At 55.7% G+C, this 25,098-nt stretch overlaps 1 protein-coding gene across 10 annotated transcripts; it reads left to right on the forward strand.

Moving 5' to 3' along the window:
* Window positions 1-381: 381 nt before the first annotated feature.
* Arhgef1 (Rho guanine nucleotide exchange factor 1) lies at window positions 382-24,391 on the forward strand. 10 transcript variants are annotated; one of them, XM_027430364.2, is made up of 31 exons: window positions 382-514; window positions 5,857-5,898; window positions 6,000-6,092; window positions 6,482-6,595; window positions 10,780-10,878; window positions 11,059-11,101; window positions 11,275-11,521; window positions 11,826-11,855; window positions 12,063-12,162; window positions 12,280-12,376; window positions 12,456-12,491; window positions 13,207-13,347; window positions 14,456-14,561; window positions 15,083-15,094; window positions 16,184-16,351; window positions 16,644-16,789; window positions 20,076-20,222; window positions 20,432-20,514; window positions 20,662-20,787; window positions 20,929-21,043; window positions 21,130-21,230; window positions 21,525-21,602; window positions 21,683-21,758; window positions 21,838-22,005; window positions 22,568-22,655; window positions 22,775-22,861; window positions 23,050-23,117; window positions 23,205-23,291; window positions 23,571-23,734; window positions 23,809-23,908; window positions 24,057-24,391. In XM_027430364.2, exons 2-31 carry the CDS (start codon window positions 5,875-5,877, stop codon window positions 24,065-24,067), a joined length of 2,955 nt encoding a protein of 984 aa, XP_027286165.1. In that variant the 5' UTR covers window positions 382-514; window positions 5,857-5,874; the 3' UTR covers window positions 24,068-24,391. The 10 variants fall into 10 exon arrangements, with proteins under 10 accessions (XP_027286165.1, XP_027286169.1, XP_027286168.1 ...); XM_027430368.2 differs by having other exon boundaries at window positions 6,000-6,080; XM_027430366.2 differs by having other exon boundaries at window positions 383-514; window positions 6,000-6,083.
* Window positions 24,392-25,098: the final 707 nt, after the last annotated feature.

The following is a 25,098-nucleotide window of genomic DNA, read 5'->3' on the forward strand; positions in this document are numbered from 1 at the left end:
CGCGGAGCTTAGACAGGGAGGCGCACACCTTTCACTTTAACCTCTGCGATGCGGAGGCAGAGGCAGGCGGGTCTCTGGGAGTTCGAGGCCGGCCAGGGCCACCTAGTGAGCCCTTACCTTAACTAAGAAAAGAAAAGAGGAAGGGCCAGGGCAGGAGCTGGGCAGCAGCGGGGCAGGAGGCCATAAAGCAGGACAAAGGCGAAGGGGAGCCGGGCGGGGCGGGGTGGGGCCGCACCCGCGGGGAAAGGAGGAGGAGGCGCGCGGGCGAGCGGGCGAGCCGGCGAGCCGGCGAGCGAGCGAGCGAGCGAGCGAGAAGGGGAAGGAAGCCGAGGTGCCGGGCGGGCACGGGGCGCCGGCAGGAAGCGGGGAGGGGCGGCGGGCGGGGGCTCCGGAAAAACGCCCCGACTTCCTGCCCGCTGGAGCCAGGAAGCCGGAGCCGGGACGCCGGGCCCGGGATCGCCGAGCCCGACCTCGGGCGCCCCGCCGGTCACCTCCCCGCGCGCGCGGACACCAGGTACATGGTCCCTGGCCCCGCCCGCCCTCCTCCTCCCCCTCGGCCGCAGGGGGAAGTGGGGAGGAGCAGGGAGGGGACCCGGCGGCCGCCGAGGGCCTCCGGGCCGGGGGTGGGGTGGGCAGTGAGCCTGCAGCCTCCCTTCCTGGGACCTGAGTTTTCTCATCTGTCAAAGACAGCCCAGAGGAAACCCCCGCGAGGTGGCTGGCGCGCACGCCTGTCAACCCAGAACCTGGGAAGCAGAGGCAGGAGGATTGCCATGAGTTCGAGGCCAGCCTGGTCAACCTAGCGTGACCCTGCCTCAAAAGGAAACAAAAACAAAAACGAGAATGAGAGACGAGGAGGTGGGGGGACAGAGAGAAAGAGGGAGAGACAGAGAGAGAGACAGACAGACAGACAGACAGACACAGACAAGAGAGACAGACACAGAGACAGAGATAGAGAGATAAAGAGGGAGAGACAGATACACAGACAGAGACAGAGAGAGAGAAAGGGAGACACAGAGAGACAGAGAGAGAGACACAGACAAGAGAGACAGACACAGAGAGAGACAGAGACAGAGAGACAAAGAGGGAGAGACAGAGATACACAGACAGACAGACAGAGACAGAGAGAGAGAAAGAGGGATACACAGAGAGACAAAGAGAGGGAGAGACAGAGAGAAAGAGAGACAGACACAGAGAGAGACAGAGACAGAGAAAGAGGGAGAGACAGAGAGACAAAGAGAGGGAGAGACAGAGACAGAGAGACAGAGATAGAGAGACAAAGAGGGAGAGACAGAGATACACAGACAGACAGAGAGAAAGAGGGAGACACAGAGAGACAGACAAAGAGAGGGAGACACAGACAGAGAGAGACAAAGAGGGAGAGACAAAGAGACAGACAGAAAGAGACACAGACAGAGACAGAAAGACAGACAGAGGGAGAGACAAAGAGAAACGAGAAACAGAGAGAGACAGAGACAAAGAGAGAGACAGACACACACAGAGAGACAGACAGAGAGTGCACAGTAGGTAGAGATAAGCTAGGTTGGGATCCAAACTGCCCACCGTTCAGCGCAGCTCAGAACGATGACCCCCATTTACCCCTGGGGAAACTGAGGCCCAGGGGGAGGGACCCCCTCGTCGTAGGGCCCATGGATACTAGGTTAGAGGTCCTAAAATAAACAGTATGGAGCCGAGAGTTGCGGAGCGTTGAAAACGTCCTAGGAAGCTTTTTCTAGTTCCCCCCTCCCTGGGTTATTAATTATACTCTGGGAGATATCTGGGTGTAGGGGAGAGACCGGGGACAGACAGGGAGACTGAGGCCTAGAGAGAGAAGTCATTGCTTTTCGCTGGTTCGTCTGTCAGGGGGAGAGAGAACACTTCAAGCGCACGGGTGGGTTTGGATTTGTTTTGTTTTGTTCTTTCCGATTGCAGCGGGGCGGGGACGGGGGGGAGCTGAAGGGGCGACAGACGGCGTCGGTTAACAGGTTGGGGAGTTGGGGAAGGTGGACGAGGTGGGAAGACCCCATGAGTGGGCACTTCAGACCCGAGCGACTTGGAGATCTGAGACTGAGCGCGAGCGGGGCGGGCGGGCGCTGGAAGCAGCCACCACTCCCGCAAGGGGCGGGCGGGACCCGGGAGACTGACAGGAGCAGTCGAGATACGGAAACGCCGGCCCTCCAGCGCGGGCCAGAGCGGCCCCGTCGGGCCAGCGTGGCGCCGTGGAGCGAGAGCGAGCGGCCGGCGGGAGGAGTAGAGTTGCCGAGGCCGGAGAGTGGCAGGAGGCGGGCTAGAGCAGCCAGAGGGAGGAGTGGAGCTGGCCGCCAAGGCGGCCTCTGGCTCGGCTAGAGCGACTCTGCGGCGCGGGTGGGGGAACCCCGAGCTCGGGCGCGGAGGCTTCGGTCCCGGAGGCTGCAGCGGCTTCTCATCCATCCCATCCGACAGGTGAGATCCGCAGCCTTCCCTCCTGCACGTCTTCCCTGACACCCGTGCTGCCACAGTCGCTGTGGTACTGAGCGCCCGTGTAGATCGGTTCCTCGTAAGATTTAGGGCTCCTCAAGACCCGCCACGTTACATCGCTTGTAAGACCTTACATACCTTCCAGGTTTCAGGAAGCCTTTCACGCAAACCCGGTTTTTGTTTTTTTTTTTTTTTTTTTAATAAACATGGGCTTCTCCCAGGTCAAACCAGGGCCCCACAGAACCCACCCAGCACACACCCCCGTGGAGGTCCCACAAGCCCGTCAGTTTGCTTTCTCTTTCCAGTCATCTTCACCTAGCTGGGTTCTTGAGGCCCACTGTTATCAAATAGAATCTGGCAGGGTCATACACATTCCAAGAGCCTCTCTTAGGTTTCTCAAGGCTTCTAGAGGTTCTTGAATACCCGAATACTCCATTCTGAAAGCTTGGGTACCCTGGCCCTTGCAACCCAGGCAGCCACCCTCCAGGACCTCCTCCTCCTCCTCCACTGCATAAACCTAAACCTGCCTGACAACCCCCCCTCCTCCCTGCCACAGCCTCAAGTGCAAAGTGCTCCCTCTGCCGGACAAAGAAGTAGACTTTGACCGTTGCCTGTAAGAGTGTCTTTTGCCAGCTTCACCTATATCCTAATTGTCCAACGCTCCGGGTCCAAGCACAGACTTCTGGAGCTGCTGGGTCCATCCCGGGTGACCGCTGAGGTCGCAGCAGCCACATGACTTTCCCAGACACAATTAGACGTGATGTGTCTCAGAGCATTGATGCAGATTTTAGCATCCTAAGGGTGGTGTGTGTGTGTGTGTGTGTGTGTGTGTGTGTGTGTGTGTGTGTGTGTGTGTGTTGGGGGGGTGTCTCAAAACAGTATAGTGTGCTGGATGTTTAAACTATGGAGCCAGGCTGCCTGAATCTGAATCCTGGCTCCTCTTTCTCTTATAAGCCATGTCTTAATTTCCTCCTCTGTAAAATGGCAACAAGAATAATAGTGACACCCCCCCCCAGATAAAACAAATGGAAATAATGCTGGCCTCTTTGGGTCAGTAAGAGATTAAATGCATAGACACCTGTAGACAGAGCTGGAGCCCTTCATAGAACCTAGATAGGTGTAGGTGTGTGTGTGTGTGCATGTGTGCGTGCCAGCTCAGATGTCAGCTATTCCCATGCTATTAAGATGAGGAATACGGAGATAATGCATGTTCACTGTGTGAGAATCACAGTCTTGCAGTGAACATTTGTTCAAATTGTGTACCTTCCTTGGGTTCTCTTTTTGGGTGTGAATTAATAAAGACATTTTAATAAAGACTTAAGCATGAGAGGTAAGGGGCCGTTTGAAAGACACTTGTGAGAGCTGGGCAGTGGTGGCACACATCTTTCTTTGATCCCAGCACTGGGGAGGCAGAGGCAGGAGGATCTCTGAGTTCAAGGCCAAACTGGTCTACAGATCAGTTCCAAGACAGCCTCCAAAGCTACACAGAGGAACCCTGTCTCAGAAAAGGAGAGAGAGAGAGAGAGAGAGAGAGAGAGAGAGAGAGAGAGAGAGAGATGAGAAGATGAATGTAGGTTTAAGAGAAATGGGTTTATTCTTTTTGGTGCTGCTGCAGGTAAAACTCAAGGCCTCTTAATAACAAACCAGCATCTTGTCATTGAGCTATACCCTGAAACCCTCCTTGACTCCTTTGGGTGTTCTCAGTTGGACATACTGCTAAGTGCTATGAGCATGTGAGTTCCAGGCCTGTGGTCATGGCTTCTAGCTCAGAAGGTCTAGCTGGCAAGGGTGATCTTTGAAGCTGTCACCGTTTCTCAGGGAGACCATAGCATGGGGTACTTGTAGTTTGGGGGTGTAATGGAATTGATGGAGCTGGAGATAGTGCTTCACACCTACAATACTAGAACCTGAGAGACCGAGACCCGAGGAGGGCCTCAAGTTTGAGGTCAGTCTTCAGCGTGAGATCCCTTCTTGAGAGAAGAAAAGGAAAAAAACTGAGTTAATGTATGCCTGGAACAGCTCTTAAGTGCTACATGAGTTTAGCTCTCATAATAATGACTATTACTTTGCTGTCGTGGTTTGCAAGTTTGTTTAGTAAACACTCAACAAATCTTGAAATTACCCAAGCTTTTATAGTGGACGGTTAGAATTTCTGAGAAAGAACGCAAGTGATGCCTGCTTGGGCGAACCCCCAAGGATAATTTCTGGGCACTTCTGAACAGGCAGCATCACTGTTCAGATATCAGAATCAATAAGCTACTGCTTATTGAGTGCTAGGGAGGAGCCTCATGGAAGAGGGAGAAGGGCGGGTCTCAGGCAGCCAGAATTATAAATAGCTTTGGGGTGTGGGGACCCGCCCCTCCCCACTGGTCCACTCCACCCCTCTTTCCACAGTTCCTTCCCTGCTGACACTGATCCACACAGCATTAGTCAGACCAATTAGGGTGTAGAAGATGCTACTGTAAGGACCTGGGGAGAAGATGGAAAAGACAGAGATGGGCCCACGAGGGATGGAGAAAGATGAGACACCAGTATGAGGCTGGAGCTGGACCAAAACCAGCTCTGGAAGGGCAGCTGTGCTGAGATGGGGGAGGAGACATAGGGAGTCAGAGGAGGGGCGGCAGAAATGGGAAGGATGGGCCAGGTCTGGGAGGAGAGAGGTGGGGACACCCCAGGGAGCCACTACCACAACGGATTGAAGGGGACATGCACATGCCTGAGAGTGGGCTGTTGGGGCCCACCCCCCATCATTTCTCTGGAACAATAGCTGGGAAGGCTGGGAACCTTAGGGAACTGCTGGGCTCAAAAAGAGCTCAAGGGACCTGACAGAAAAGGCCTCAGTTTTGTTTTCTTGTATAGAGGGAGTTAGAGGTTGGGGGTTCACCATTGTCACTTCCTGTCACAGGAAATGGGGCTGGTGGGTTCAGAGGCAACATCCTGGCCCAGGCCTGCCATAGATCAGAGGATAGCCCCCACCCCCACCACCACACACACACTTAGTCTCTTCCTACACCTTCCTTAAGGATCTTTCCATTAATTTTGCTTGTCCCAAAGTCCTGCCCCCTTAGGGACTAGCCAGCCCCCTAGGTCCCTGGTCCTTCCTTCCTTAGTGACCCAAATCAGTGGCTTTTACCCACAGCCACCCAGCCCACCCATGCACCCATGCTCTGGGCTCTAGCACACACACCCCCACCCCCCAAGCTCTGTCCTTGCTCTCCCCGACTCAGCTGGCCTGTGAAGGGCTCTTTGTGGCCACACAGAGGCTCCATTGAGTTAAGGCGGCTGAGGGTGGGGGGGGCTGTTTACTCACCTTCCGCACCTGGGCCAGGAATCTCTGAGTAACTGCCCAGCCTCAGGCACTTCCTCCCGCCCCCTAACCGCTCCTCCTCCTCCTCTCTGCAGCCCTCTGGAGTCCCGGAGATGGGAGAAGTCGCTGGAGGGGCGGTGAGTGCCTTGCAGCCAGCAGAGCTGAGCTAAGGTGAGGGGACTGTGGTGCTCTGTGAGGTGGGGAGCTCTGTGGATTGAAGTCCTGTCTCCCCTTGCAGGCCCCAGGGCCTCCCCGGCCTGGCGTGATGCCCGTCAGCATCATTGGGGCAGAGGATGAGGACTTTGAGAACGAGCTGGAGGTGGTGAGCAGGGTAGGGTGGGAAAAGTGTCCACCACGGGCCCATTTCTCCATCCTTTGATGTGTCCTCCTGTCATTCTGTCTGCTTCCTGGTGCCTTCCTTACCTTCCCACCCCACAGCAAGGGCCACCATCCGTCCTCGACTACCCCCCTTCTGTGTCTAGCCCCAGCTTATCCTAACCCCCCAGTATGACTTCTGTCCCTTCTCGATGACACCAGCTCCTGGCATCCCTTCTTCCCAGCTGCCTGGCCTTACTGCCAGCGTTGTAGCATAGACATATCTACCCCCACTTCCCAGGATCTTCCCAGCCACAGAGAGGTGCCAGGGACGGGGTAGGACAAGCCTAAGACGCCTCTTCTTTCTTTCCCGTGGCACTCAGCTCCCTTGTCTCCACCCTCCAGAACTCAGAAGATCAAAACAGCCAGTTCCAGAGCCTGGAGCAGGTAAAGCGACGCCCAGCCCATCTCATGGCCCTCCTGCAGCATGTGGCCCTGCAGTTCGAGCCAGGACCCCTGGTAAGGATACAGGGGGAAGGGAACAGAGGAAGAGCGAGGTTGAGCAGACCAGACTCCGGGAAATCCAGAACACAGCATGAGTTCGAGAAATAGGACCACCAGTGGGGTGTTGGTGCCTTTAATCCCAGCACTCGGAGGCAGAGGCAGGAGGATCTCTGCGAGTTCGAGGCCAGCCTGGTCTCCAGAGCGAGTGCCAGGATAGGCTCCAAAGCTACACAGAGAAACCCTGTCTTGAAAAACCAAAAAAGGAAAGAAAGAAAGAAAGAAAGAAAGAAAGAAAGAAAGAAAGAAAGGAAGGAAGGAAGGAAGGAAGGAAGGAAGGAAGAAAGAAGTAGGACCACTGACAATATGGGGACAAGATGGAGAAAGCAGGCGTGTGATGTTGACAGACTTGCAATTGTCTCCCAGTGAGCCTTAGTCAGCAGTGACCCAGGCCTGAGTTCATACAGTAGGAGTTAGTGGAACCCAACATCCTGGCAGAAGCCATGTCCTGTCCCCTTCCAGGCCTGTGGCAGCATCTCCAACTGGTAACACTGCCACTCACCCAGGTGGCCTGTCTGAGAATCATTAGTCAGGCATTCAGAATTTGGTGCCATTTGCCGTCTCAGACCTGGAGGGCACCGCAGACTTGATCCAGGTACCCAGGCAAACTCCATGTGGTTGCTGACCTAGAAACTTCCTGAGCCCTGTGTTACACCTGTGATCCTACCACGCGAAAGGCTGAGGCAGGAGGATTGCCACACCTTCACGGTCAGCTAAGGCAAGACCTGGCTTCAAATAAAAGAAACTTCCAGGGCCATGCAGAAGATTCTGGGGGATGCAGATATAGAGCCATGTGGTTCAGAAACACCTATAGAGTAGAAAACCTCAGCCTGTGGTTTAGCAAGAAGCCGTAGCACTAGTGGGGTGGATGGGGGTGGGGGGGCTATTAGCTGGGCAGTAGAATGAGTCGGGTCCTTTCCTAAGACCCAATAGCAACCGTCACAAGCCACTTGCAAGGGCATGGCCCAGGGCACAGTACTGCATGAAGGTGCACCATGGCTCCCCCAGAAAACAAAAACTAGGAGACTCACGGATTGGGACAGCCAGGGTCGAAGAGAGAAGCGCATGCTGGATGTAGCTCATTTGGAGAATACATGGCTAGCCTGCACAAAGCCCTGGGTTTGAGCCTCAGAAACACATAAAACAGACAGAGTGATCCAGGCCTGTAATCCCCGCCCTCAGCAAGAGAAGGAAAGAGGATCAAGAGCTCAAGGTGGAGCTGGAGAGATAGCTCAGTGGTTAAGAACACTGACTGCTCTTCCAGAGGACCCGGGTTCAAATCCCAGCACCCACACAGCAGCTTACAACTGTCTGTAATTCCAGTTCAGGGGATCTGACACCCTCACACCAATGCACATAAAATAAATTTCTTTAAAAGAAAAAAAAAGTTCAGGAGGTCATAGCAAGTCTGAGGCCAGCCTGGGCTACATAGCCCTTGTCTCAAGGGGGAAAAAAAAAAAAAAAAAAAAAAAGACAGGAACTGCAAGGCTTGGGCTAGTTGTCCTGACATCAAGCTTTAGAGAATTGAGAAGCTCATACATTCTCCCTCATCTGCATCCTTCGGAAAAGCAGCTGTCCCTCCCCGGGGACAGACCTTACTTAACCCCAGAGCTATGCTAACTGCTCTGTTCCACTGACGTGGGAACTGAAGTGACCCAGATGGCTTCTGGTGTTGTGAGAGTTGTCTTTAGACAGCTTCTGTACCCCACTATATTTTGGGGGTAGGGATGTGGAGAATAGATCTGTTGAAACCAATAAACGTAAAAAAGTTCCACCTGTGCTGAAGTGAGTCCTCGAGCACACTAAGAATGTGTCACCTGCCAGGCAGCAGCCCTGGGAGCCAGGACAGACAGAGTCCCTCTGTATTTCCAGGGCCATCCATCCAAGGCTGGCACACAGGCAACCTCAGGAGATGCCTGGCATGCATGAGTGAGGCCCGCATGTCCACCTGTCTGTCCATCCAGGTCTCACTGTGCGTGGCACCTGGTCTGAACACACAGAAATCAGAACCCGTTCTGCACCCAGGGAGACTGCTTTCTAGACAGTCAGAGACAAGCTGCCTGCCTTTGAGTCCGACTTTGCCGAGTGCCATTGAGCAGGCGTGTTTCTTTATTGTTAACCCAGGCCTTAGCCATGCTAGGCAAGCAGTCTACCACAGAGCTGCATCCCAAGCCCTCATTATTTTTGTTTTAATTTTTTAATGTATTCTGTGTTGTATATGTGTATTCATGTGGGTATGGGCACGTGTGTTATGTGTAGAAGCCAGTGGTCAGCATTGGGTGTCCTGATCTCTCTCTACCTTATTCTCTTTCTCCTTTTTAGAGTGTATTCTTAATCTTTATTTATTTTTTGGTTTTTGTTTTGTGTTGTGTTTTTGTTGTTGTTATTGTTTTGGTTTGTTTGTCTTATCGCTGTCCTGGAACTCACTATGTAGACCAGGCTGGCCTCGAACTCACAGAGATCTGTCTGCCTCTGCCTCCCCAGTGCTGGGATTAAAGGCGTGCACTACCAACACCTGGCCTTTTTTGTTTTGCTTTTGAGACAGGGTCTTTCTATTATGTAGTTCTGACTGTTCTGGAGCTCACTATGTAGGTCAGGCTGGCCTTGAATTTACTGAGATGCACCTGCTTCTGACTCCCAAGTCAGAAAGGGATCAAAGGCATAGGTCTCCACACTCAGCTCTTTTAAAATTTTTTATTACGCTTTAATTTATTTTGTGTATGGACATGCATGTGGTTACATGCATGCTGGCGCGTATGTGTGGAGGTCAGAGGGCAATTTCCAGGAGTCACTTCCATCTTTCTACTGTGTAGTTCCCAGGGATTGGCCTCCACCGGTCAGGCTTGGTAGTAGGCACCTCTGAGCCACCCCTGGTGGCTACAGTATTTTTGAGATAGCATCTCACGATCAGGGAGCTCATCTGTTTGGCAAGGCTGCGGAGCCATGAGCTCCGGGAACCGACACCGAGAGTTTCCGGGCACAGTTTGCCAGGCTTGGTTTTGACATGGGAGCCAGAGCTGTAAACTTGGGCGCTCCCGATGTCCACCGTGATGCCTGCGCTTTCCTTTCCAAACACTCTCTGTAGTCCCTCCTTTGGTTTGCTCAAGACAGTCTAATACGGAACCCAGGCTGGCCTTGAACTTGCAGTGGTCCTCCTGCTCCCATTTCCAGAACGTAGGGAAGGATGTGCCAGCAGCGCTGGCTTTAGCTTGTACTTTGAGATCGTTTTCTCTCTTTCCGTTTGGTAGTGTTGTTTTGTTTTTGGAGACAGGGATCTTGAATTCCTGGTTTTCCTACCTCAACTCTCCAGGCAGGGATTGCAGGCCTGTGCCAACATACTCAGCTTTGAACTTCCATTTTCTCACTTTTTTTTTTTTTTTTTTTTTTTTGAAGCAGGTGAGGTCTATAGCCTAGCCCGGCCTCACACTCACTGTTTGTTCAAGGATGACCTTGAACTCCTAATCCTCCCACTTTTACCTGGAAAGGGATCGGATTATAGTACCACCAATACCTGGACTCGGTGTTCCCTACACAATGGTGATAATGATAGTCTCTGATGGGACAGCTTCCTGAATGTGTATGAAGGGCTCAGCATGGGGTACCCCAAGTCCTCAGAATAGCTAGTAGTGAGAATTGTGAAGGCAAAAGGAAGACTTCATAGTGGTGACCTTGGAGAGTTGACAAGGGAGACAGGCTGAGGCAGGGTGGAGGTCAGGGTGTGCTTCACGTGGGAGGTGTTATTCTTTTGTTTAAAAAGAAGAAAAGAGAAATGCTAAACATGAGACATGTTGACTATAGGTTTATTATAAGGACCGCCATGGCCGGTCGCCATAGAGAGGCAGAGAGAGCGCCTAGGTGAGAGACACAGTACAGAGAAAGCAGAGAGCGTAGATGGGCGGGGACCTGTCTTTTAAAGGGGTCCTCTGCACCTGCGTGCAGACTCAGTTCCCATGGAACCTTGGGCTGACCAGGATACTGCCTGTTCCACCAGGTAGCAGGGGCAGGCCAGCATCATGCCTGAACCTTTCAGGAGGTCATGTTCAGACCCCACAGATATCCAGTGTCAGAAAACCACTTAGGCTCTCCAAAGAGGGTGCATGATTGGTGGAACCAGGAAAGAGTTACAGTCTGTGTGTCCCCAGCTCTGCTGCCTACATGCGGACATGCTGAGCTCACTGGGCCCCAAAGAAGCCAAGAAGGCCTTCCTCGACTTCTATCACAGCTTCCTGGAGAAGACTGCGGTGAGACACACCTTCCTGCTCCCCTGTCCCTTACCCCCTTTTAGTCACGATGTGCCTCCAATGTCCACCTGTGGAGGTGACTGCCAACCCTGGCCCTCCCCAGAGTCTTCCCTCAGACCCTTCCCACCAAGGCCTCCTGAGGTGCATCTCCTGCCACTCACTCCTGTCTCCTCTGAGCAGGTTCTGCGGGTGCCAGTCCCTCCCCACGTGGCTTTTGAACTTGGTAAGGAGAGGAGGGGCCTGGGGATAAGGGAAAGTCTCTCCCAGGTCATTCACTCTTGATGGTGGCAGCCCCAGGAAACACTGGAGTCCGTGGGCAGGAGGGGACAGTGATCCAAGATAGGCGCCAGACCCCGGAATGTGGTCACTAGCCAGCCCTTGCATCCATATCCGTAGACCGCACACGGCCTGACCTCATCTCTGAGGATGTCCAGAGGCGGTTCATGCAAGAAGTGGTACAGAGCCAGCAGGCAGCCGTGAGCCGTCAGCTGGAGGACTTCCGCTCCAAGCGGCTCATGGGCATGACACCCTGGGAGCAGGAGCTGAGCCTGCTGGAGCCCTGGATTGGGAAAGACCGGGGCAACTATGAGGCCCGGGAGCGCCACGTTGCCGAGCGGCTGCTCTCCCACCTGGAAGAGATGCAGTGAGTGGGGCAGTGCGAGGCTGGCCCAGCTGTGGGCAGTCTTGGTGTTTGTTTTCTTGCCCCACCTACAATTTCCCTCAAGCCTAACTCTTAGAACGTTGGGTCCCCTCAAAGTTTCTGGGTCTTGTCATTGGTCACACGTTTGGCCTACCTCTGGGATGAACCTTCCAAGGCCCCCCTGGGCCACTTTCCCTTTTTCTCCTTATCCTATTTACTAAAGACATAGTGGCCCAGAAGTGTGTCCTGGCAGACAGGAAAGCCAGGCCTCTTGGTTTTATTGTAGATTTCTTTCTTCTCTCTGCAGACACACCATCTCTACCGATGAAGAAAAGAGGTGATGGCCGTGGAGAGTGTTGGGGGAAAGGAAGGCAGATGGTCTGTCTAGGCTGTGGGAATCGGTGCTCCCTGGAGCACCACACTCGTTCCTGGCTTTGGGAGCCACCCCTTTCCGCTAAGCACAGGAAGTAGCTGAGGGGCTGTGGGGGACTTCATCTTTGTCTGTCACCGGGGGGGCCCTCACCTCACTGTCTTCTCCCCTCAGTGCCGCCGTGGTCACTGCCATCAGCCTGTATATGCGCCACCTTGGGGTTCGGACGAAGAGTGGGGACAAGAAGTCAGGGCGGAACTTCTTCCGGAAAAAGGTGCTGAGGTCAAGTCTGAGGTGCCCCCAGGGAAGCCTAGAGACTGGACACCTGGAGTCCCTTTCAGCTTTATGTCATTTGGTAATGTTAGCCTCCCCTTTCCTCCTCTTCCCACAGGTGATGGGGAACCGGAGGTCAGATGAGCCCACTAAGACAAAGAAAGGGTTTAGCAGTATCCTAGACCCTGCTCGCTGGAACCGGGGAGAGCCACCTGGTAAGAGGGCTAGCCTCAGCCTTGCCTGCCCTGTTGGTCCCAGACCTCCCAAGCTCACTGTCCCACTCTTTGGTTTCAGCTCCTGATTTTCGACATCTAAAGGTCGAGGTTGATGGTAATGGACTTGTATAGCTAGGGTATCCATCCTGGGTCTGAGGGCGGAGGCTGGGCCTGGGCCCTGGGTCTGAGGGAGGAGGGCTGGGCCTGGAGCCCTGGGTGTGAGGGAGGAGGCTGGGCCTGGGCCCTGGGTCTGAGGGAGGAGGCTGGGCCTGGGCCCTGGGTCTGAGGGAGGAGGGCTGGGCCTGGGCCCTGGGTCTGAGGGAGGAGGCTGGGCCTGGGCCCTGGGTCTGAGGGAGGAGGCTGGGCCTGGGCCCTGGGTCTGAGGGAGGAGGGCTGGGCCTGGGCCCTGGGACTGAGGGAGGAGGCTGGGCTGGGGTCTGAGGGAGGAGGGCTGGGCCTGGGCCCTGGGTCTGAGGGAGGAGGGCTGGGCCTGGGCCCTGGGTCTGAGGGAGGAGGCTGGGCCTGGGCCCTGGGTCTGAGGGAGGAGGCTTGGCTGGACCCTGGGTCTGAGGGAGGAGGGCTGGGCCTGGGCCCTGGGTCTGAGGGAGGAGGGCTGGGCCTGGGCACTGGGTCTGAGGGAGGAGGCTGGGCTGGACCCCAGGTCTGAGGAAGAAGATTGTGTGTAGTGAGCTCCTCAACCTTGAGCAGGAAGGGAGGAGCTCTTGTGATGAGGAAGAAGGCAAAGAGCACAGTGTCTTGGTTCCCCTGGGATAGCAGATGGGGCTAGAAGCCTCTGTTTTCTCATTCTGTCTTCCTCGCTGTCTCCCCAGGCGAGAAGCCAGGCCCTACAGACCGGAAGGGAGGCCTGGGTATGCCTTCTAGAGACAGGGCTGCTGGGACTCCTGGGCAGGACAACCCAGGGATCTCTCTGCACCCTCTGTCTGCAGACAGCCCTGACCACCGGGAACCTGGTGAGCATTTCTGAGTTGGGACAGGAGCACCACCAGCCAGCCCCTCAGCCGTCACTCAGATGAGATGGAAGCCCTTGTCCCCATTGGGATCCCTCCTTTGACCTTAGCATCTTTTTCCAGCTGGTCAGCAGTAGTGATGGCCCCTGCCTCAGTTTACCCTTTCCACACTTTCTCTTCTTGGGTTCCAGCCTCTGTCCCAGTGCCAAGTCTCCTCACCCCTGAACTAGGTTTCTTGTTTTGGGGGTTTTTGTTGTTGTTGTTGTTGTTGTTTGTTTGTTTTTAAGCACTGGGCACTGAAAGTCTTCCTTTACACCTGTTAAGCAAGCACTTTGCCACCGAGCCTCACCCCTACCCCTCACTGGTGGATCCTAGGCCAGCAGCTCCCTGCCACCAAGCCTCACCCCTACCCCTCACTGGTGGATCCTAGGCAAGCTGCTCCCTGCCACCAAGCCTCACCCCTACCCCTCACTGGTGGGTCCTAGGCCAGCTCCCTGCCACCGAGCCTCACCCCTACCCCTCACTGGTGGGTCCTAGGCAAGTGCTGTGCCAATGAGCTGTATCCCTCCTAACCCCACAATCAGACTGTCTCCATCAGTCCCTAGGTTTCATTTCCTAGAACCTGAGAGAGGCTAGTCTATCCTCCAGATGAAGTTCATGTCCTCTTAGACAGTAACCCTCGAAGCCACGTGAATGTACTATCTCCTTCTCCCCAAGGCTGCAAATCTCTTCTCTTACCCCCCTTAGACCCCAGAAGCTTGTCCAACCTGGGTTCAAATCCCTCCTGCAGCCTATTGTGCTGTATTCTGGAAACCACTTACTTCCCTCTCTGGACTCGAGTTTGCTTACCTCTCCGTGGGTCCCCTCCCACTGCAGTCTAGTAGGGTGGCTTGCACAGAGGATACCCTAGTTCTGTGTTACCCCCCCCCCTTCTGGCTCTAGTCCCGTTCAGTGTTCTCCAAGGTCTGGAAGTGTCCGTCGGCTCATATTGAGTGCTGAGTGAGTGGGTGGTAGCTGCCAGGTGCCGAGTGCCTTCCAGCACAGTCAGGGAGCCGGACCTCACCACATCAGAGACTTTCCAACCAGCTCGGCTTCTCCCCTCTACCTGCAGGTGTGGATACCCCCCAGGAGCTGGGGGACACGCTCCCACAGGGCCCTCCAAGCCTGGAGCCCCTGGCACCCCCAGAGAGCACGGAGGAGAATGCAGAGACAGAGAGGTGTCCGCCTGTGGTGCCGGGAGGGCCTGGGCAGGGTGGGGCAACATGTAGGTGCCAGGGCGGCGCTTGGGATTGCTGCTGCAGTCTGCGCCTGCTGCTCCTCCCTTGCCTGCCTCTCCCCGGCCTTCCTTCCATCCTTGCTTTCTCCCGCTCGCTCCCTTTCTTCCCACTCCTCCTCCCTTGTTCTCTGTTGCCCCCCCTTCCTCTTCTCTTTACCCTCGGCTCTCTGGCCAGGGTTTCTCCCCCTCCCCTTCTCACTCTCAGCTTCTCTCATCTTTTTCATTCTCCTTCCCCTCCCTCTTCTCAGTGAGCTCCGCCTCCCTCACAGCCCCGCTCCCAGTGTCCCTGGCCCCTTTGTGCTCCACGCTGTGTCCTGGGGGCCTTGTCCCCCTCACAGTTGGGGGGCAGGCTCTGCCCCCTGCCTGTCCTTGTGCTGCTGCTTTGGGGACCCCTCGGTGGGGATGGGGAGCTGGGTTGGGGCACACCTGGTCCACCTCTGACCCTGTGCCCTCTCTCCCCAGAAGGTGGAAGAGGTGGGTGCCTGGGCCCTGGGTGGGGGGAGGGTCAGCCCTCCCCCATTTCTCCCAGCCCCTCCCCCTCCCCATGGCCACCTCCTCCCCTTCACCCCCTGTGAGGGGAGGGGTGGGTAGGTACGTCACCCTCCCGATTGAGCTAAGTATGGAACTCCTTTCTCCTCCTCCCTCTTCCCCACCCCCTCCTCAGGGAAGGGAGGGGGTCAGTCCTGTTGGCCATAGTGGGTTTCCATTCCCCTACCATGTTTCACGCCCATTCCTGGCCACCAACCCCCCCAGGTGCCTCCCCAAGTCCCACTACTTCTGACTCTGTCTTCTCTCTTCTGTTGCTTGTTTTCATCCCTGTCATGGTCTCCCCTGTTCCTGTCCTGGTATCCCTTCTCCCTGTCCCTGTCCCTGTCCTGGTCTCCCCTGTCCCTGTCTCCTTGTCTCTGTCCTTGTCCCTGTCCTGATCTCCCTTCTCCCTGTCCCTGTCCTGATCTCCCTTCTCCCTGTCCCTGTCCTGGTCTGTCCTATCCCTGTCCCTGTCCTGGTCTCCCTTGTCCTGGTCTGTCCTGTCCCTGTCCTGATCTCCCTTCTCCCTGTCCCTGTCCTGGTCTGTCCTGTCCCTGTCCCTGTCCTGGTCTGTCCTGTCCCTGTCCTGTCCTTGTCCTGTCCCTGTCCTGGTCTGTCCTGTCCCTGTCCCTGTCCTGGTCTCCCTTGTCCTGGTCTGTCCTGTCCCTGTCCTGGTCTGTCCTGTCCCTGTCCTGATCTCCCTTCTCCCTGTCCCTGTCCTGGTCTGTCCTGTCCCTGTCCCTGTCCTGGTCTCCCTTGTCCTGGTCTGTCCTGTCCCTGTCCTGGTCTGTCCTGTCCCTGTCCCTGTCCTGGTCTGTCCTGTCCCTGTCCTGGTCTGTCCTGTCTCTGTCCTGTCCCTGTCCTGTCCTTGTCCTGTCCCTGTCCTGGTCTGTCCTGTCCCTGTCCCTGTCCTGGTCTGTCCTGTCCCTGTCCTATCCCTGTCCCTGTCCTGGTCTCCCTTGTCCTGGTCTGTCCTGTCCCTGCCCTGGTCTGTCCTGGCCTCTGCCTGACTCTGTCCTTGGCCTCGGGGTCCAGGCTATCAGGGCGTCTGGGGCGGTCAGAGAGCCTGCGGGTGAGTGACCGCCGCCGGCCTTCCCGGGGCAGCCTCGGGGCTAAGGGCCGGGGTGGGGGCCGCTCCCGGAGCGACGTGGACATGGACCCCGGCTCCGCCACGGCCGTGCTTGGCCCTACCCGACGAGCCACGTATGTCACTTCCCCTCATTAACCGAGGAAACCTAGAGAGTTGGGAGGTGGTGGGTTGATGCTAGACTCTCAAGGAAATAGACAGCCAATAGCTGAGAGCCGCTGTGGACAGCACAGGCCACTGAGGAGTTGGGAGGTGGGACACTGCTGTCTAGAGGTCTGGGGATTGATTGGTCGGTGTCATGCGCCACCCAGAGGCATCAAATGTCGAGGAAACGGGTTATAACTAAGGAGCAAGAGCTCCCTGGTTGGGGTGCTCCAGGCTGGGGTCTAACAAGGCCTCTGTCCACAGCCCCGAGCCTGGAGATGATGGGGAGCCAGGACGGTCAGGCCTGGAACTGGAACCAGAAGAACCTCCAGGCTGGAGGGAACTCATGCCTCCAGACACTCTGCTCAGCCTGCCCAAAAGCCAGGTGAAGCGGCAAGAGGTTATCAGCGGTGAGTACTACCCAGGCCCTGAGGCAGCCAGGATGGCAGCCGTGCTGGCTGAGGGCATCGGCGGCCCAACAGAGGGTGGCTGGGGCACAACTGCAGGAGACGCAGTGAAAGCCAGGGCCACTGTCAGAGCCAGACACAGCCACTGTCCTCCCTGGGGAGGGTCAGGAGCTCAAGGCCAGGGCCCCTGAGGTGACTTAGTGGATAAAAGGCATCAGGACCCACCACACCATGCTGGGAGGGAGCAGCTCCACAGGTTGTCCTCCAGATGGGTGTCATGCACTCATATACTTGTGTGTGTCTCTCTGTGTGTGTGTGTGTGTGTGTGTGTGTGTCTCTGTGTGTGTCTGTGTGTGTGTGTCTGTGTATGTGTGTGTGTCTGTGTGTGTGTGTGTCTGTGTGTGTGTGTGTCTGTGTGTGTGTGTGTGTGTCTGTGTGTGTGTGTGTGTCTGTGTGTGTGTGTGTGTGTGTGTGTGTGTGTCTGTGTGTGTGTGTGTGTGTGTGTCTGTGTGTGTGTCTGTGTGTGTGTGTGTGTCTGTGTGTGTGTGTCTGTGTGTGTGTGTGTCTCTGTGTGTGTGTCTGTGTGTGTGTGTGTGTGTGTAAATGTAATTTTTTTTTTTTTTTTTGAGACAGGCTTTCTCTGGGTAGTTCTGATTTTCCTGGAACTGACTCTGTTGACCAGGCTGGCCTCGAACTCACAGACATCCATCTGCCTCTGCCTCCTGAGTGCTAGGATTAAAGGCGTGTGCCTCCACACCCAGGCATTTTCAATTTTTTTTGTTTGTGTTTAAGTTTATTTATTTATTTTTATTTTATATGTGTGGGTATTTTCTCTGCATGTGGGGGTCTAGTGCCCTTGGTTCCCCGGGGCTATAGTTACAGATGGTTGTCATCTTCCTGTGAGGGCTAGGAATCTAGTCTCTGCAAGAGGAATCTAGTCTCTACAAGCTCTTAGCTGTTAGTCACTGCTCCAACCCCTCCACTGTTGTTTTTTAGTAGAGTCTTATACAGGTGAGGCTGGCTTCCAGTTTCCTATGTAGCTCAGGCTGGCCTTGAACCCCTAATTCTCCTGTCCCAACCTCCCAAGTACTGTGTTTATAGTTGGGTGCCACCAGGACTGGCTCTGACTTTGATTTTGTGAGACAGGTTCTCACAGCATTACCCAGGTTGGCCTGGAACTCAAGATACCTTTTCTCTCAGCCTCCTGAGTAGGTGGAACTACAGGACTGTACTGTTTGTTAGACGTGGCTTAGCTATGGAGCTCTTAAAGTGTGGTGGCCACAGCTGAGAACTGTGCTTTGTGGTTCGTTTATTTTTTTGTCTGTCTGTTTGTTTTTTGTTTTTTTCGAGACAGGGTTTCTCTGTGGCTTTGGAGGCTGTCCTGGAACTAGCTCTTGTAGACCAGGCTGGTCTTGAACTCACAGAGATCCACCTGCCTTCATTTACATCTTTGATAGCTAAAAAATGGAAACAGCAGCATGTGGCTAGTGACTGACTCTCCCCAGGCAAGTACAGTGTTCAGATTGTGATGCGTGCCTGCAATTCCAGCACTTGAGAGGTAGAGGTAGGAGGGTCGAGGGTTCTAGGTAACACTCAGCTACAAAGCCAGTTCAAGACCAGACTGGATTTCAGGACCCTCCCCCCCTTTCTCAGACACCTCTCTCACACACACAGGCTCTGTCACACACACACACACTCTTTTTCACACACACCTACTCTTTCTCTGTTTCTCTTACATACACTCACATACACTCACTCTCTCACACACACACTCTCACACACACACACACACCACTCACTCACACTCTCACACACACCTACTCTTTCTGTTTCTCACACATACACACCACTCTCTTTTCAGACACTACCACTCTCCCATATACACACACATACTCTCTCTCACACACATTCTCTTTCTCACACACACACACTCTCACACACACACACACACAGTCACACACACACTCTCTCTCACACACACTCACTCTCCTCTCACACACACACACTCACTCTCACACACACTCACTCTCTCTGTCACACACACTCACTCTCTCACACACACACTGTCATATACACACACACACTCTCACACACACACACTCACTGTCTCTCTCTCACACACACACTCTCTCACACTGTCACATACACACTCACTGTCTCTCTCTCACACACACTCTCTCTCACACACACACACACTCACTCTCTCACACACACACACACACTCACTGTCTTTCACACACACACTCACACACTCTCTCTCTCACACACACACATACTCTCTCTCTTTCACACACACACTCACTCTCTCTCTCACACACACACACACACTGTCATATACACACACACACTCTCACACACACTCTCTCTCTCTCTCACACACACACACTCTCACACACACACTCACTGTCTCTCACACACACACACACTCTCTCTCACACACACACACACACTCACTCTCTCACACACTCTCTCTCTCACACACACACACACTCTCTCATACACTCTCTCTCTCACACACACACACTCACTGTCTCTCACACACACACACTCACTCTCTCACACACTCTCTCTCTCTCTCTCACACACACACACACACACACACTCTCTCACACTGTCACACACATACTCACTGTCTCTCACACACACACACTCACTCTCTCACACACACTCACTCTCTCACACACACACACTCACTGTCTCTCACACACACTCTCTCTCTCACACACACACACATACACTCTCTCACACACACACACACTCACTCTCTCTCACACTGTCACACACACACTCTCTCTCTCTCACACACACACACACTCACTCTCATCATCATCACACAGTACATGTAGTCTCAGCGGCCTTGTGTGCCCCTGAAACTCACTGAGCCGCCCAGTGACTGGCTGGCAGTGGAGGAGTGAGGGTTCCCCTGGACCTAAGCTGACAGCCTGTGCTAGAGGGAACCATTGGGTGATGCCAGGCATGTGTATTCCCAACACCCAGGAGGCTGAGGTAGAAGTATTGGAGTTCCAGGCCAGCCTGAGCCGTGTGAGGCCTTGTCAATAGGTAGATAGGTAGCGGTGTGTCTCTGTCTGTCTGTCTGTCTGTCTGTCTGTCTCAATCCTCAGTGGCTACACAGGCAGGAATGGCTGACGCCACCTCTGGAGGTTGTTGTGACCTCACCAACTTCTCGGGGTCCTCCCTCAACCTCTCTGCTCCCCAAGCCTGCCCCTGAGCCTTCTTCCCCTGGAGCTTGCACCCTCCCTAGTGACGGCTTCCTGTTTTGGGCCTACAGAGCTGCTGGTGACGGAGGCAGCTCACGTGCGCATGCTGCGGGTACTCCATGACCTCTTCTACCAGCCCATGGCGGATGGGGGCTTCTTCCCCCTGGAAGAGCTGCAGAATATCTTCCCCAGCTTGGATGAGCTCATTGAGGTGCACTGTGAGTGCCAGCCGCAGCCCCCTCCTCCCGGGCCTCCTGCCACACACAGTCCCTGGCCTGCCCCTAGAGGTCACACACTCCTCACCCCCCACAGCACACACCCCAGAGGGACACACACACTGAGCAAACACGTGACGTGTGTGCGCCAGCTCCAACCAGGCATTTCCGTGTCCTCGACTGTAACGCAGCACCTCCTGTGTTCCCTGTAGCCCTATTCCTCGATCGCTTGATGAAACGGAGACAAGAGAGCGGCTACCTCATTGAGGAGATCGGCGATGTGCTGCTGGCCCGGGTGAGGGTGCCCTGCGTGGCCCTCTCCCCACCTCCCCGAGAGATCTGGGTCCCAGGCCTATCCCACCTCAGGCTTCTGTCTATCTCTGTGCAAGACTGGTGCTGACAGCCCCTCCTGAGACCTTCCCTTGCCTGAATCCCCCTGCAGTTCGATGGTGCTGAGGGCTCCTGGTTCCAGAAGATCTCCTCCCGATTCTGCAGCCGCCAGTCATTTGCCTTAGAGCAGCTCAAAGTCAAACAGCGCAAGGAGCCTCGGTTCTGTGCCTTTGTGCAGGTGCGGTGGGGACCCGAGTCCCTGGGATTGATGAAGATACGTCATATGTGTGAGGAAGGAGGGGTAGAGCTGAACGCTGGGGTCTTAGGAGAGAAGCTGTGGGCAGGGCCCCAGGCAACCCCAGCGCTGTTCCCTCCCCAGGAAGCTGAGAGCCGGCCGCGGTGCCGGCGCCTGCAATTAAAGGACATGATCCCCACTGAGATGCAGCGGCTCACCAAGTACCCACTGCTGCTGCAGAGCATCGGGCAGAACACAGGTACCCCCAGGCCTTCCTCTGACCACAGCCCCCCGGGCAGGACATGCATGCCAGGGTGGGGTTTACACCGCCCACCTTGCCTGCAGAAGAGCCTGCGGAACGGGAGAAAGTGGAGCTGGCAGCTGAGTGCTGCCGGGAGATTCTGCACCATGTCAACCAAGCTGTTCGAGACATGGAGGACCTGCTGGTGAGCCCGGGCATGGCTCCACCTGGAGCGGGGCGTGGTGGGGGGGGGGGACATACTTTCTTTTCACCGTGCTCAGAGGTCAGGCGTAGCTTTTGCCCCCCTCAGGGTAAGTGTCTGGAGGTCATTTAGCCTTTAACGCCTTCCTCTCGGGATTACTGGAGGTCGTGTCTGGACCTCCGCTCGTCCCTCCAAAGATGGCCCTGCTTCTCTGCTTACTCGCTCACCTCAGGGTCACTGAGAGGCAACCCCTGTGCCTGGTTTAGCCCCCTGTAACCCTTCCTCTCTCTGCCCTAGCGGCTCAAGGATTACCAGCGGCGCCTGGACTTGACTCACCTACGGCAGAGCAGTGACCCTATGCTGAGCGAGTTCAAGGTGAGCCCAGTCACCTCTGCCCCCCTCCCTTCTGTGTCCCTTCCTGCCACCTAGCTGACCATGGCTCCTTGCTGCCTCAGAACCTGGACATCACTAAGAAGAAGCTGATCCATGAAGGCCCACTGACATGGCGGGTAACGAGAGACAAGGCTGTCGGTGAGTGCTGCCTCTAGCCAGGGGCGGGCCACGGCAGGGGCTTGTGGAGGTCAGGTGTGACTTGCTGCCTCACCCAAAGAGGTCCACGTGCTGTTGCTGGACGACCTGTTACTGCTGCTCCAGCGCCAAGATGAGAAGTTGCTGCTCAAGTCACACAGCCGGACACTCACACCCACGCCCGACGGCAAGACCATGCTGCGGCCTGTGCTCCGCCTTACCTCTGCCATGACCCGAGAGGTGGCCACTGGTGAGCTGGGGCAGGTCGTCTGAGCCTCATGAAGTAGAGAGTGGAGCTCTCTCAGAGCCGCAGAGCCCACTCTGGGACAAGACTGAGAAAGGTCTAAGTGAGGCAGAAATGGGCGGGACCAAGTAAGGGTGGCAAACGTGGTGGCTTACACTGTCATGCTGGCACTCAAGAGGCTAAGGCAAGAGGATCTTGAGTTTGAGGTCAGCCTGGTTAAAAACAGAGCCAGGCGTAGTGGTGGCGCACGCCTTTAACTCCAGTACTCGGGAGGCAGAGACAGGGGGATCTCTGAGTTCGAGGCCAGCCTGGTCTCCAGAGTGAGTTCCGGGACAGTCAGGGCTACACAGAGAGACCCTGTCCTAGGAAGGAAGAAAAGGAAGAGGGAAGCATAGTCTGCCCTGATGGAGATTTTTCACAGTAGCTCCTGTTGAGGAGTTGTAGGTACTTGGGACATGAGGCAGAACCTCGGGGCAGAGAGTTCAGCAAGCCGTGCTGAGAAGCTGTGGGGGAGGGGCACATACTGGCCACCTCGGCTCCAAGCCCCGCCTCTCTGCTCCCTATGCAGATCACAAAGCTTTCTATGTCATTTTTACCTGGGACCAGGAGGCCCAGATATATGAGCTGGTGGCACAGACATCATCAGAGCGCAAGAAGTGAGTCCCCGGGGATGGTGTGAAGGTGTGTGTCCTGCACTCACGCACATGCGTGTGCGCACACGCTCGCACGGGGCTTAAGTGTGCTGAATGCCTCTGGTATTGGCCTGTCTCCCCAGCTGGTGTGCCCTCATCACTGAGACTGCTGGCTCCCTGAAGGTCCCTGCCCCCGCCTCCCGCCCCAAGCCCCGACCCAGCCCAAGCAGGTAAGGAAGGGGTCAAGGACAGAGCTGAGAGCCAGGGAATGGAGAACGTGTCCCTTTGCATCTACAGAACTCGAGCCCTGTCTCTGTGTGCTCACGTCTATAAGCATGTATATACGTGTGTCCCCCAGCCCCTGGCACCCCCTTGGGATTGGGATGTGGGGTCAGTCGCCTATCGCTTCATTCCCTAGCACCCGAGAATCCCTGCTCAGCAGCTCTGAGAATGGCACTGGAGGCCGAGAGATGCCTCCAGCTGACAGTAAGTCCCAAGGTCACTGGCTTGGGGGGCGGGGGTCACGGGGAAACCAGGCAGGATCTAAGCATCCCTCTTTGTCTGCCTACGCAGCCCGGACGGAGCGTATCCTCAGCGACCTCCTGCCCTTCTGCAGACCAGGCCCAGAAGGCCAGCTTGCTGCCACAGCCCTTCAGAAAGGTAGGCCAGCTCTGCACCCTCCAGGTCCAGGAGCTGGGCAAACGGTGCCCCTGTTTGAACTAGAGGAAGGCTCCGTCTTTCAGATTTCTCTATCCGCGAATCCAGAAACTCTGCCCTGTCCACACCATCCTGGGTGGCCCATGTCACTCGTTCTTCAGCTACTCTCCCACCCTGGATGCTGAGTTCAGCTTGTCCGACCTCAGGCCTCCTGCCCCATCCTCCTCACATCCAGAATCCCAAGCCCTGCCTCTGTGACCTTGTCCCCCTTGCCTTGGCCAGTGCTGTCCCTGAAACAGCTCTTGTTGCCTGCTGAGGAAGACGGTGGCCTGGGGCCTCCCCAGGATGGGGATGGGGTTCCTGGAGGTGGTTCTCCAGGCCCAGTGCAGATTCAGGAGATTCAGGAAAACCTGCTCAGCCTAGAGGAAGCTGTCAAGCAGCTGGAGGTAAGCCTGTGGTGGGGAACCTGGGGCAGCCTGCGGTGTGATGGAAAGGCGCCTTCATCTCGGATCTCCTCCAGGAGTTAGAGGAAGAATTTTGCCGCCTGAGACCCCTCCTGTCTCAGCTTGGGGGAGCTCTGTCACCCAGTCTGGCTGCCCCGGAGCGCTCTGTTCAGACTGGTGAGTCAGGAGCTGGGCCAGGGTGCTGGGGGGGGGTGCCCTGTCCCACTGTCCCCCTGTCCCGTCTGCCTCAGTCCTGTCCCTCCCTACCTCTACTTTCTCAACCTCCTTTCTCCATCTCTCCTTGTCTCCCTCTTGTAACCCTCAGGCCTTTCATGAAGAGAAGAATGGGGGAGAGGATGTGAGGGCCCCCCACCCCCACGGCTGCCACAGCGTCTCTCACCCCAGAGGCCTTGAGGAGAAGGAGACTGGCCACACTCATAGGGGACCTGCCGGGACCCCTGCCTCCCATGCTGGCCTCTGCCTTTCTCCCTCCTGCCTTCGCTTGGGGGACTCAGGGCATCACCCCCAGAGTACCACCACATCCCGGTTTTTCAGTATTGCCTATGGTGGGGCTCCCCCTCCACCCCCATCCCAAGTGCCTTTGCTCTGTTTTTATACCCTGAATGGAGGTTTATTTTTAATATATATTATCTAAGGAGAGGTCTGTGTGTGGGGGGGCGATGGGGCCCCATGTCTGGGTCTGACCCGAGTCACCTCCCACCTCCATGACTCTTGGCTCCTTCCAGGCTGTCCATCCATTCCTTCACTTGTCTCCCATTTTTATTTAGTATATTGTGGGTGGGGCACACGTGTGTCAGGACAACCTGTGGGAGTCTGTTCTCCTCCCTCCATCTGGGCACTGGAGACCAAACTCAGGCTGTCAGACTTGATGACAGCTCCTGTACCTTTACCACCTTGTTCACGTTCACTTGTAACAGTGACTCCACACATACACACACACACACACACACACACACACACACACACACACGCACGCGCGCTGCAGATGAGGTGGTGCCCACCCCCCACCTCCCACCCCCCCATTTGGAGCCCCATCGTCATCCAAAATGCCAGGTAGCCCACATCTCACACTCTTGTTCTTTTATTTTTGTAGTAAACTCTGGAAGGGGAGCCAGTGGGTAGGGGGCCCCTCCTGGGCGGGGTCTGGGGCGGGGTTATTGCTCTGAGCTCCCTGTCCCCAGGGGGACCTGTGTGGGAGGATTTCAAGAGAGGGACCAGCACTGGACTGGGGACACGGCCACACAAACACGCAGGTCACAGCACATAGGAGGTCAGGGGAGGCTGGGCGCCGTATTGCACTTTAAGAGCGGGGGGCCAGGTGGTTATCCCCCTCAAATTGGAGCCTG

Source organism: Cricetulus griseus, chromosome 9 (assembly GCF_003668045.3).
Source record: "Cricetulus griseus strain 17A/GY chromosome 9, alternate assembly CriGri-PICRH-1.0, whole genome shotgun sequence".
Classification (NCBI taxonomy): Eukaryota; Metazoa; Chordata; class Mammalia; order Rodentia; family Cricetidae; genus Cricetulus; species Cricetulus griseus.

Coding starts and splice junctions, on each gene's coding strand:
- Arhgef1 (XM_027430364.2), top strand. CDS start 5,875: ATGGGAGAAGTCGCTGGAGGGGCG. Junction 16,790..20,075: donor GCGGCAAGAGGTTATCAGCG/GTGAGTACTACC, acceptor TTGGGCCTACAG/AGCTGCTGGTGACGGAGGCA. Junction 22,006..22,567: donor GACCCGAGAGGTGGCCACTG/GTGAGCTGGGGC, acceptor CTCCCTATGCAG/ATCACAAAGCTTTCTATGTC.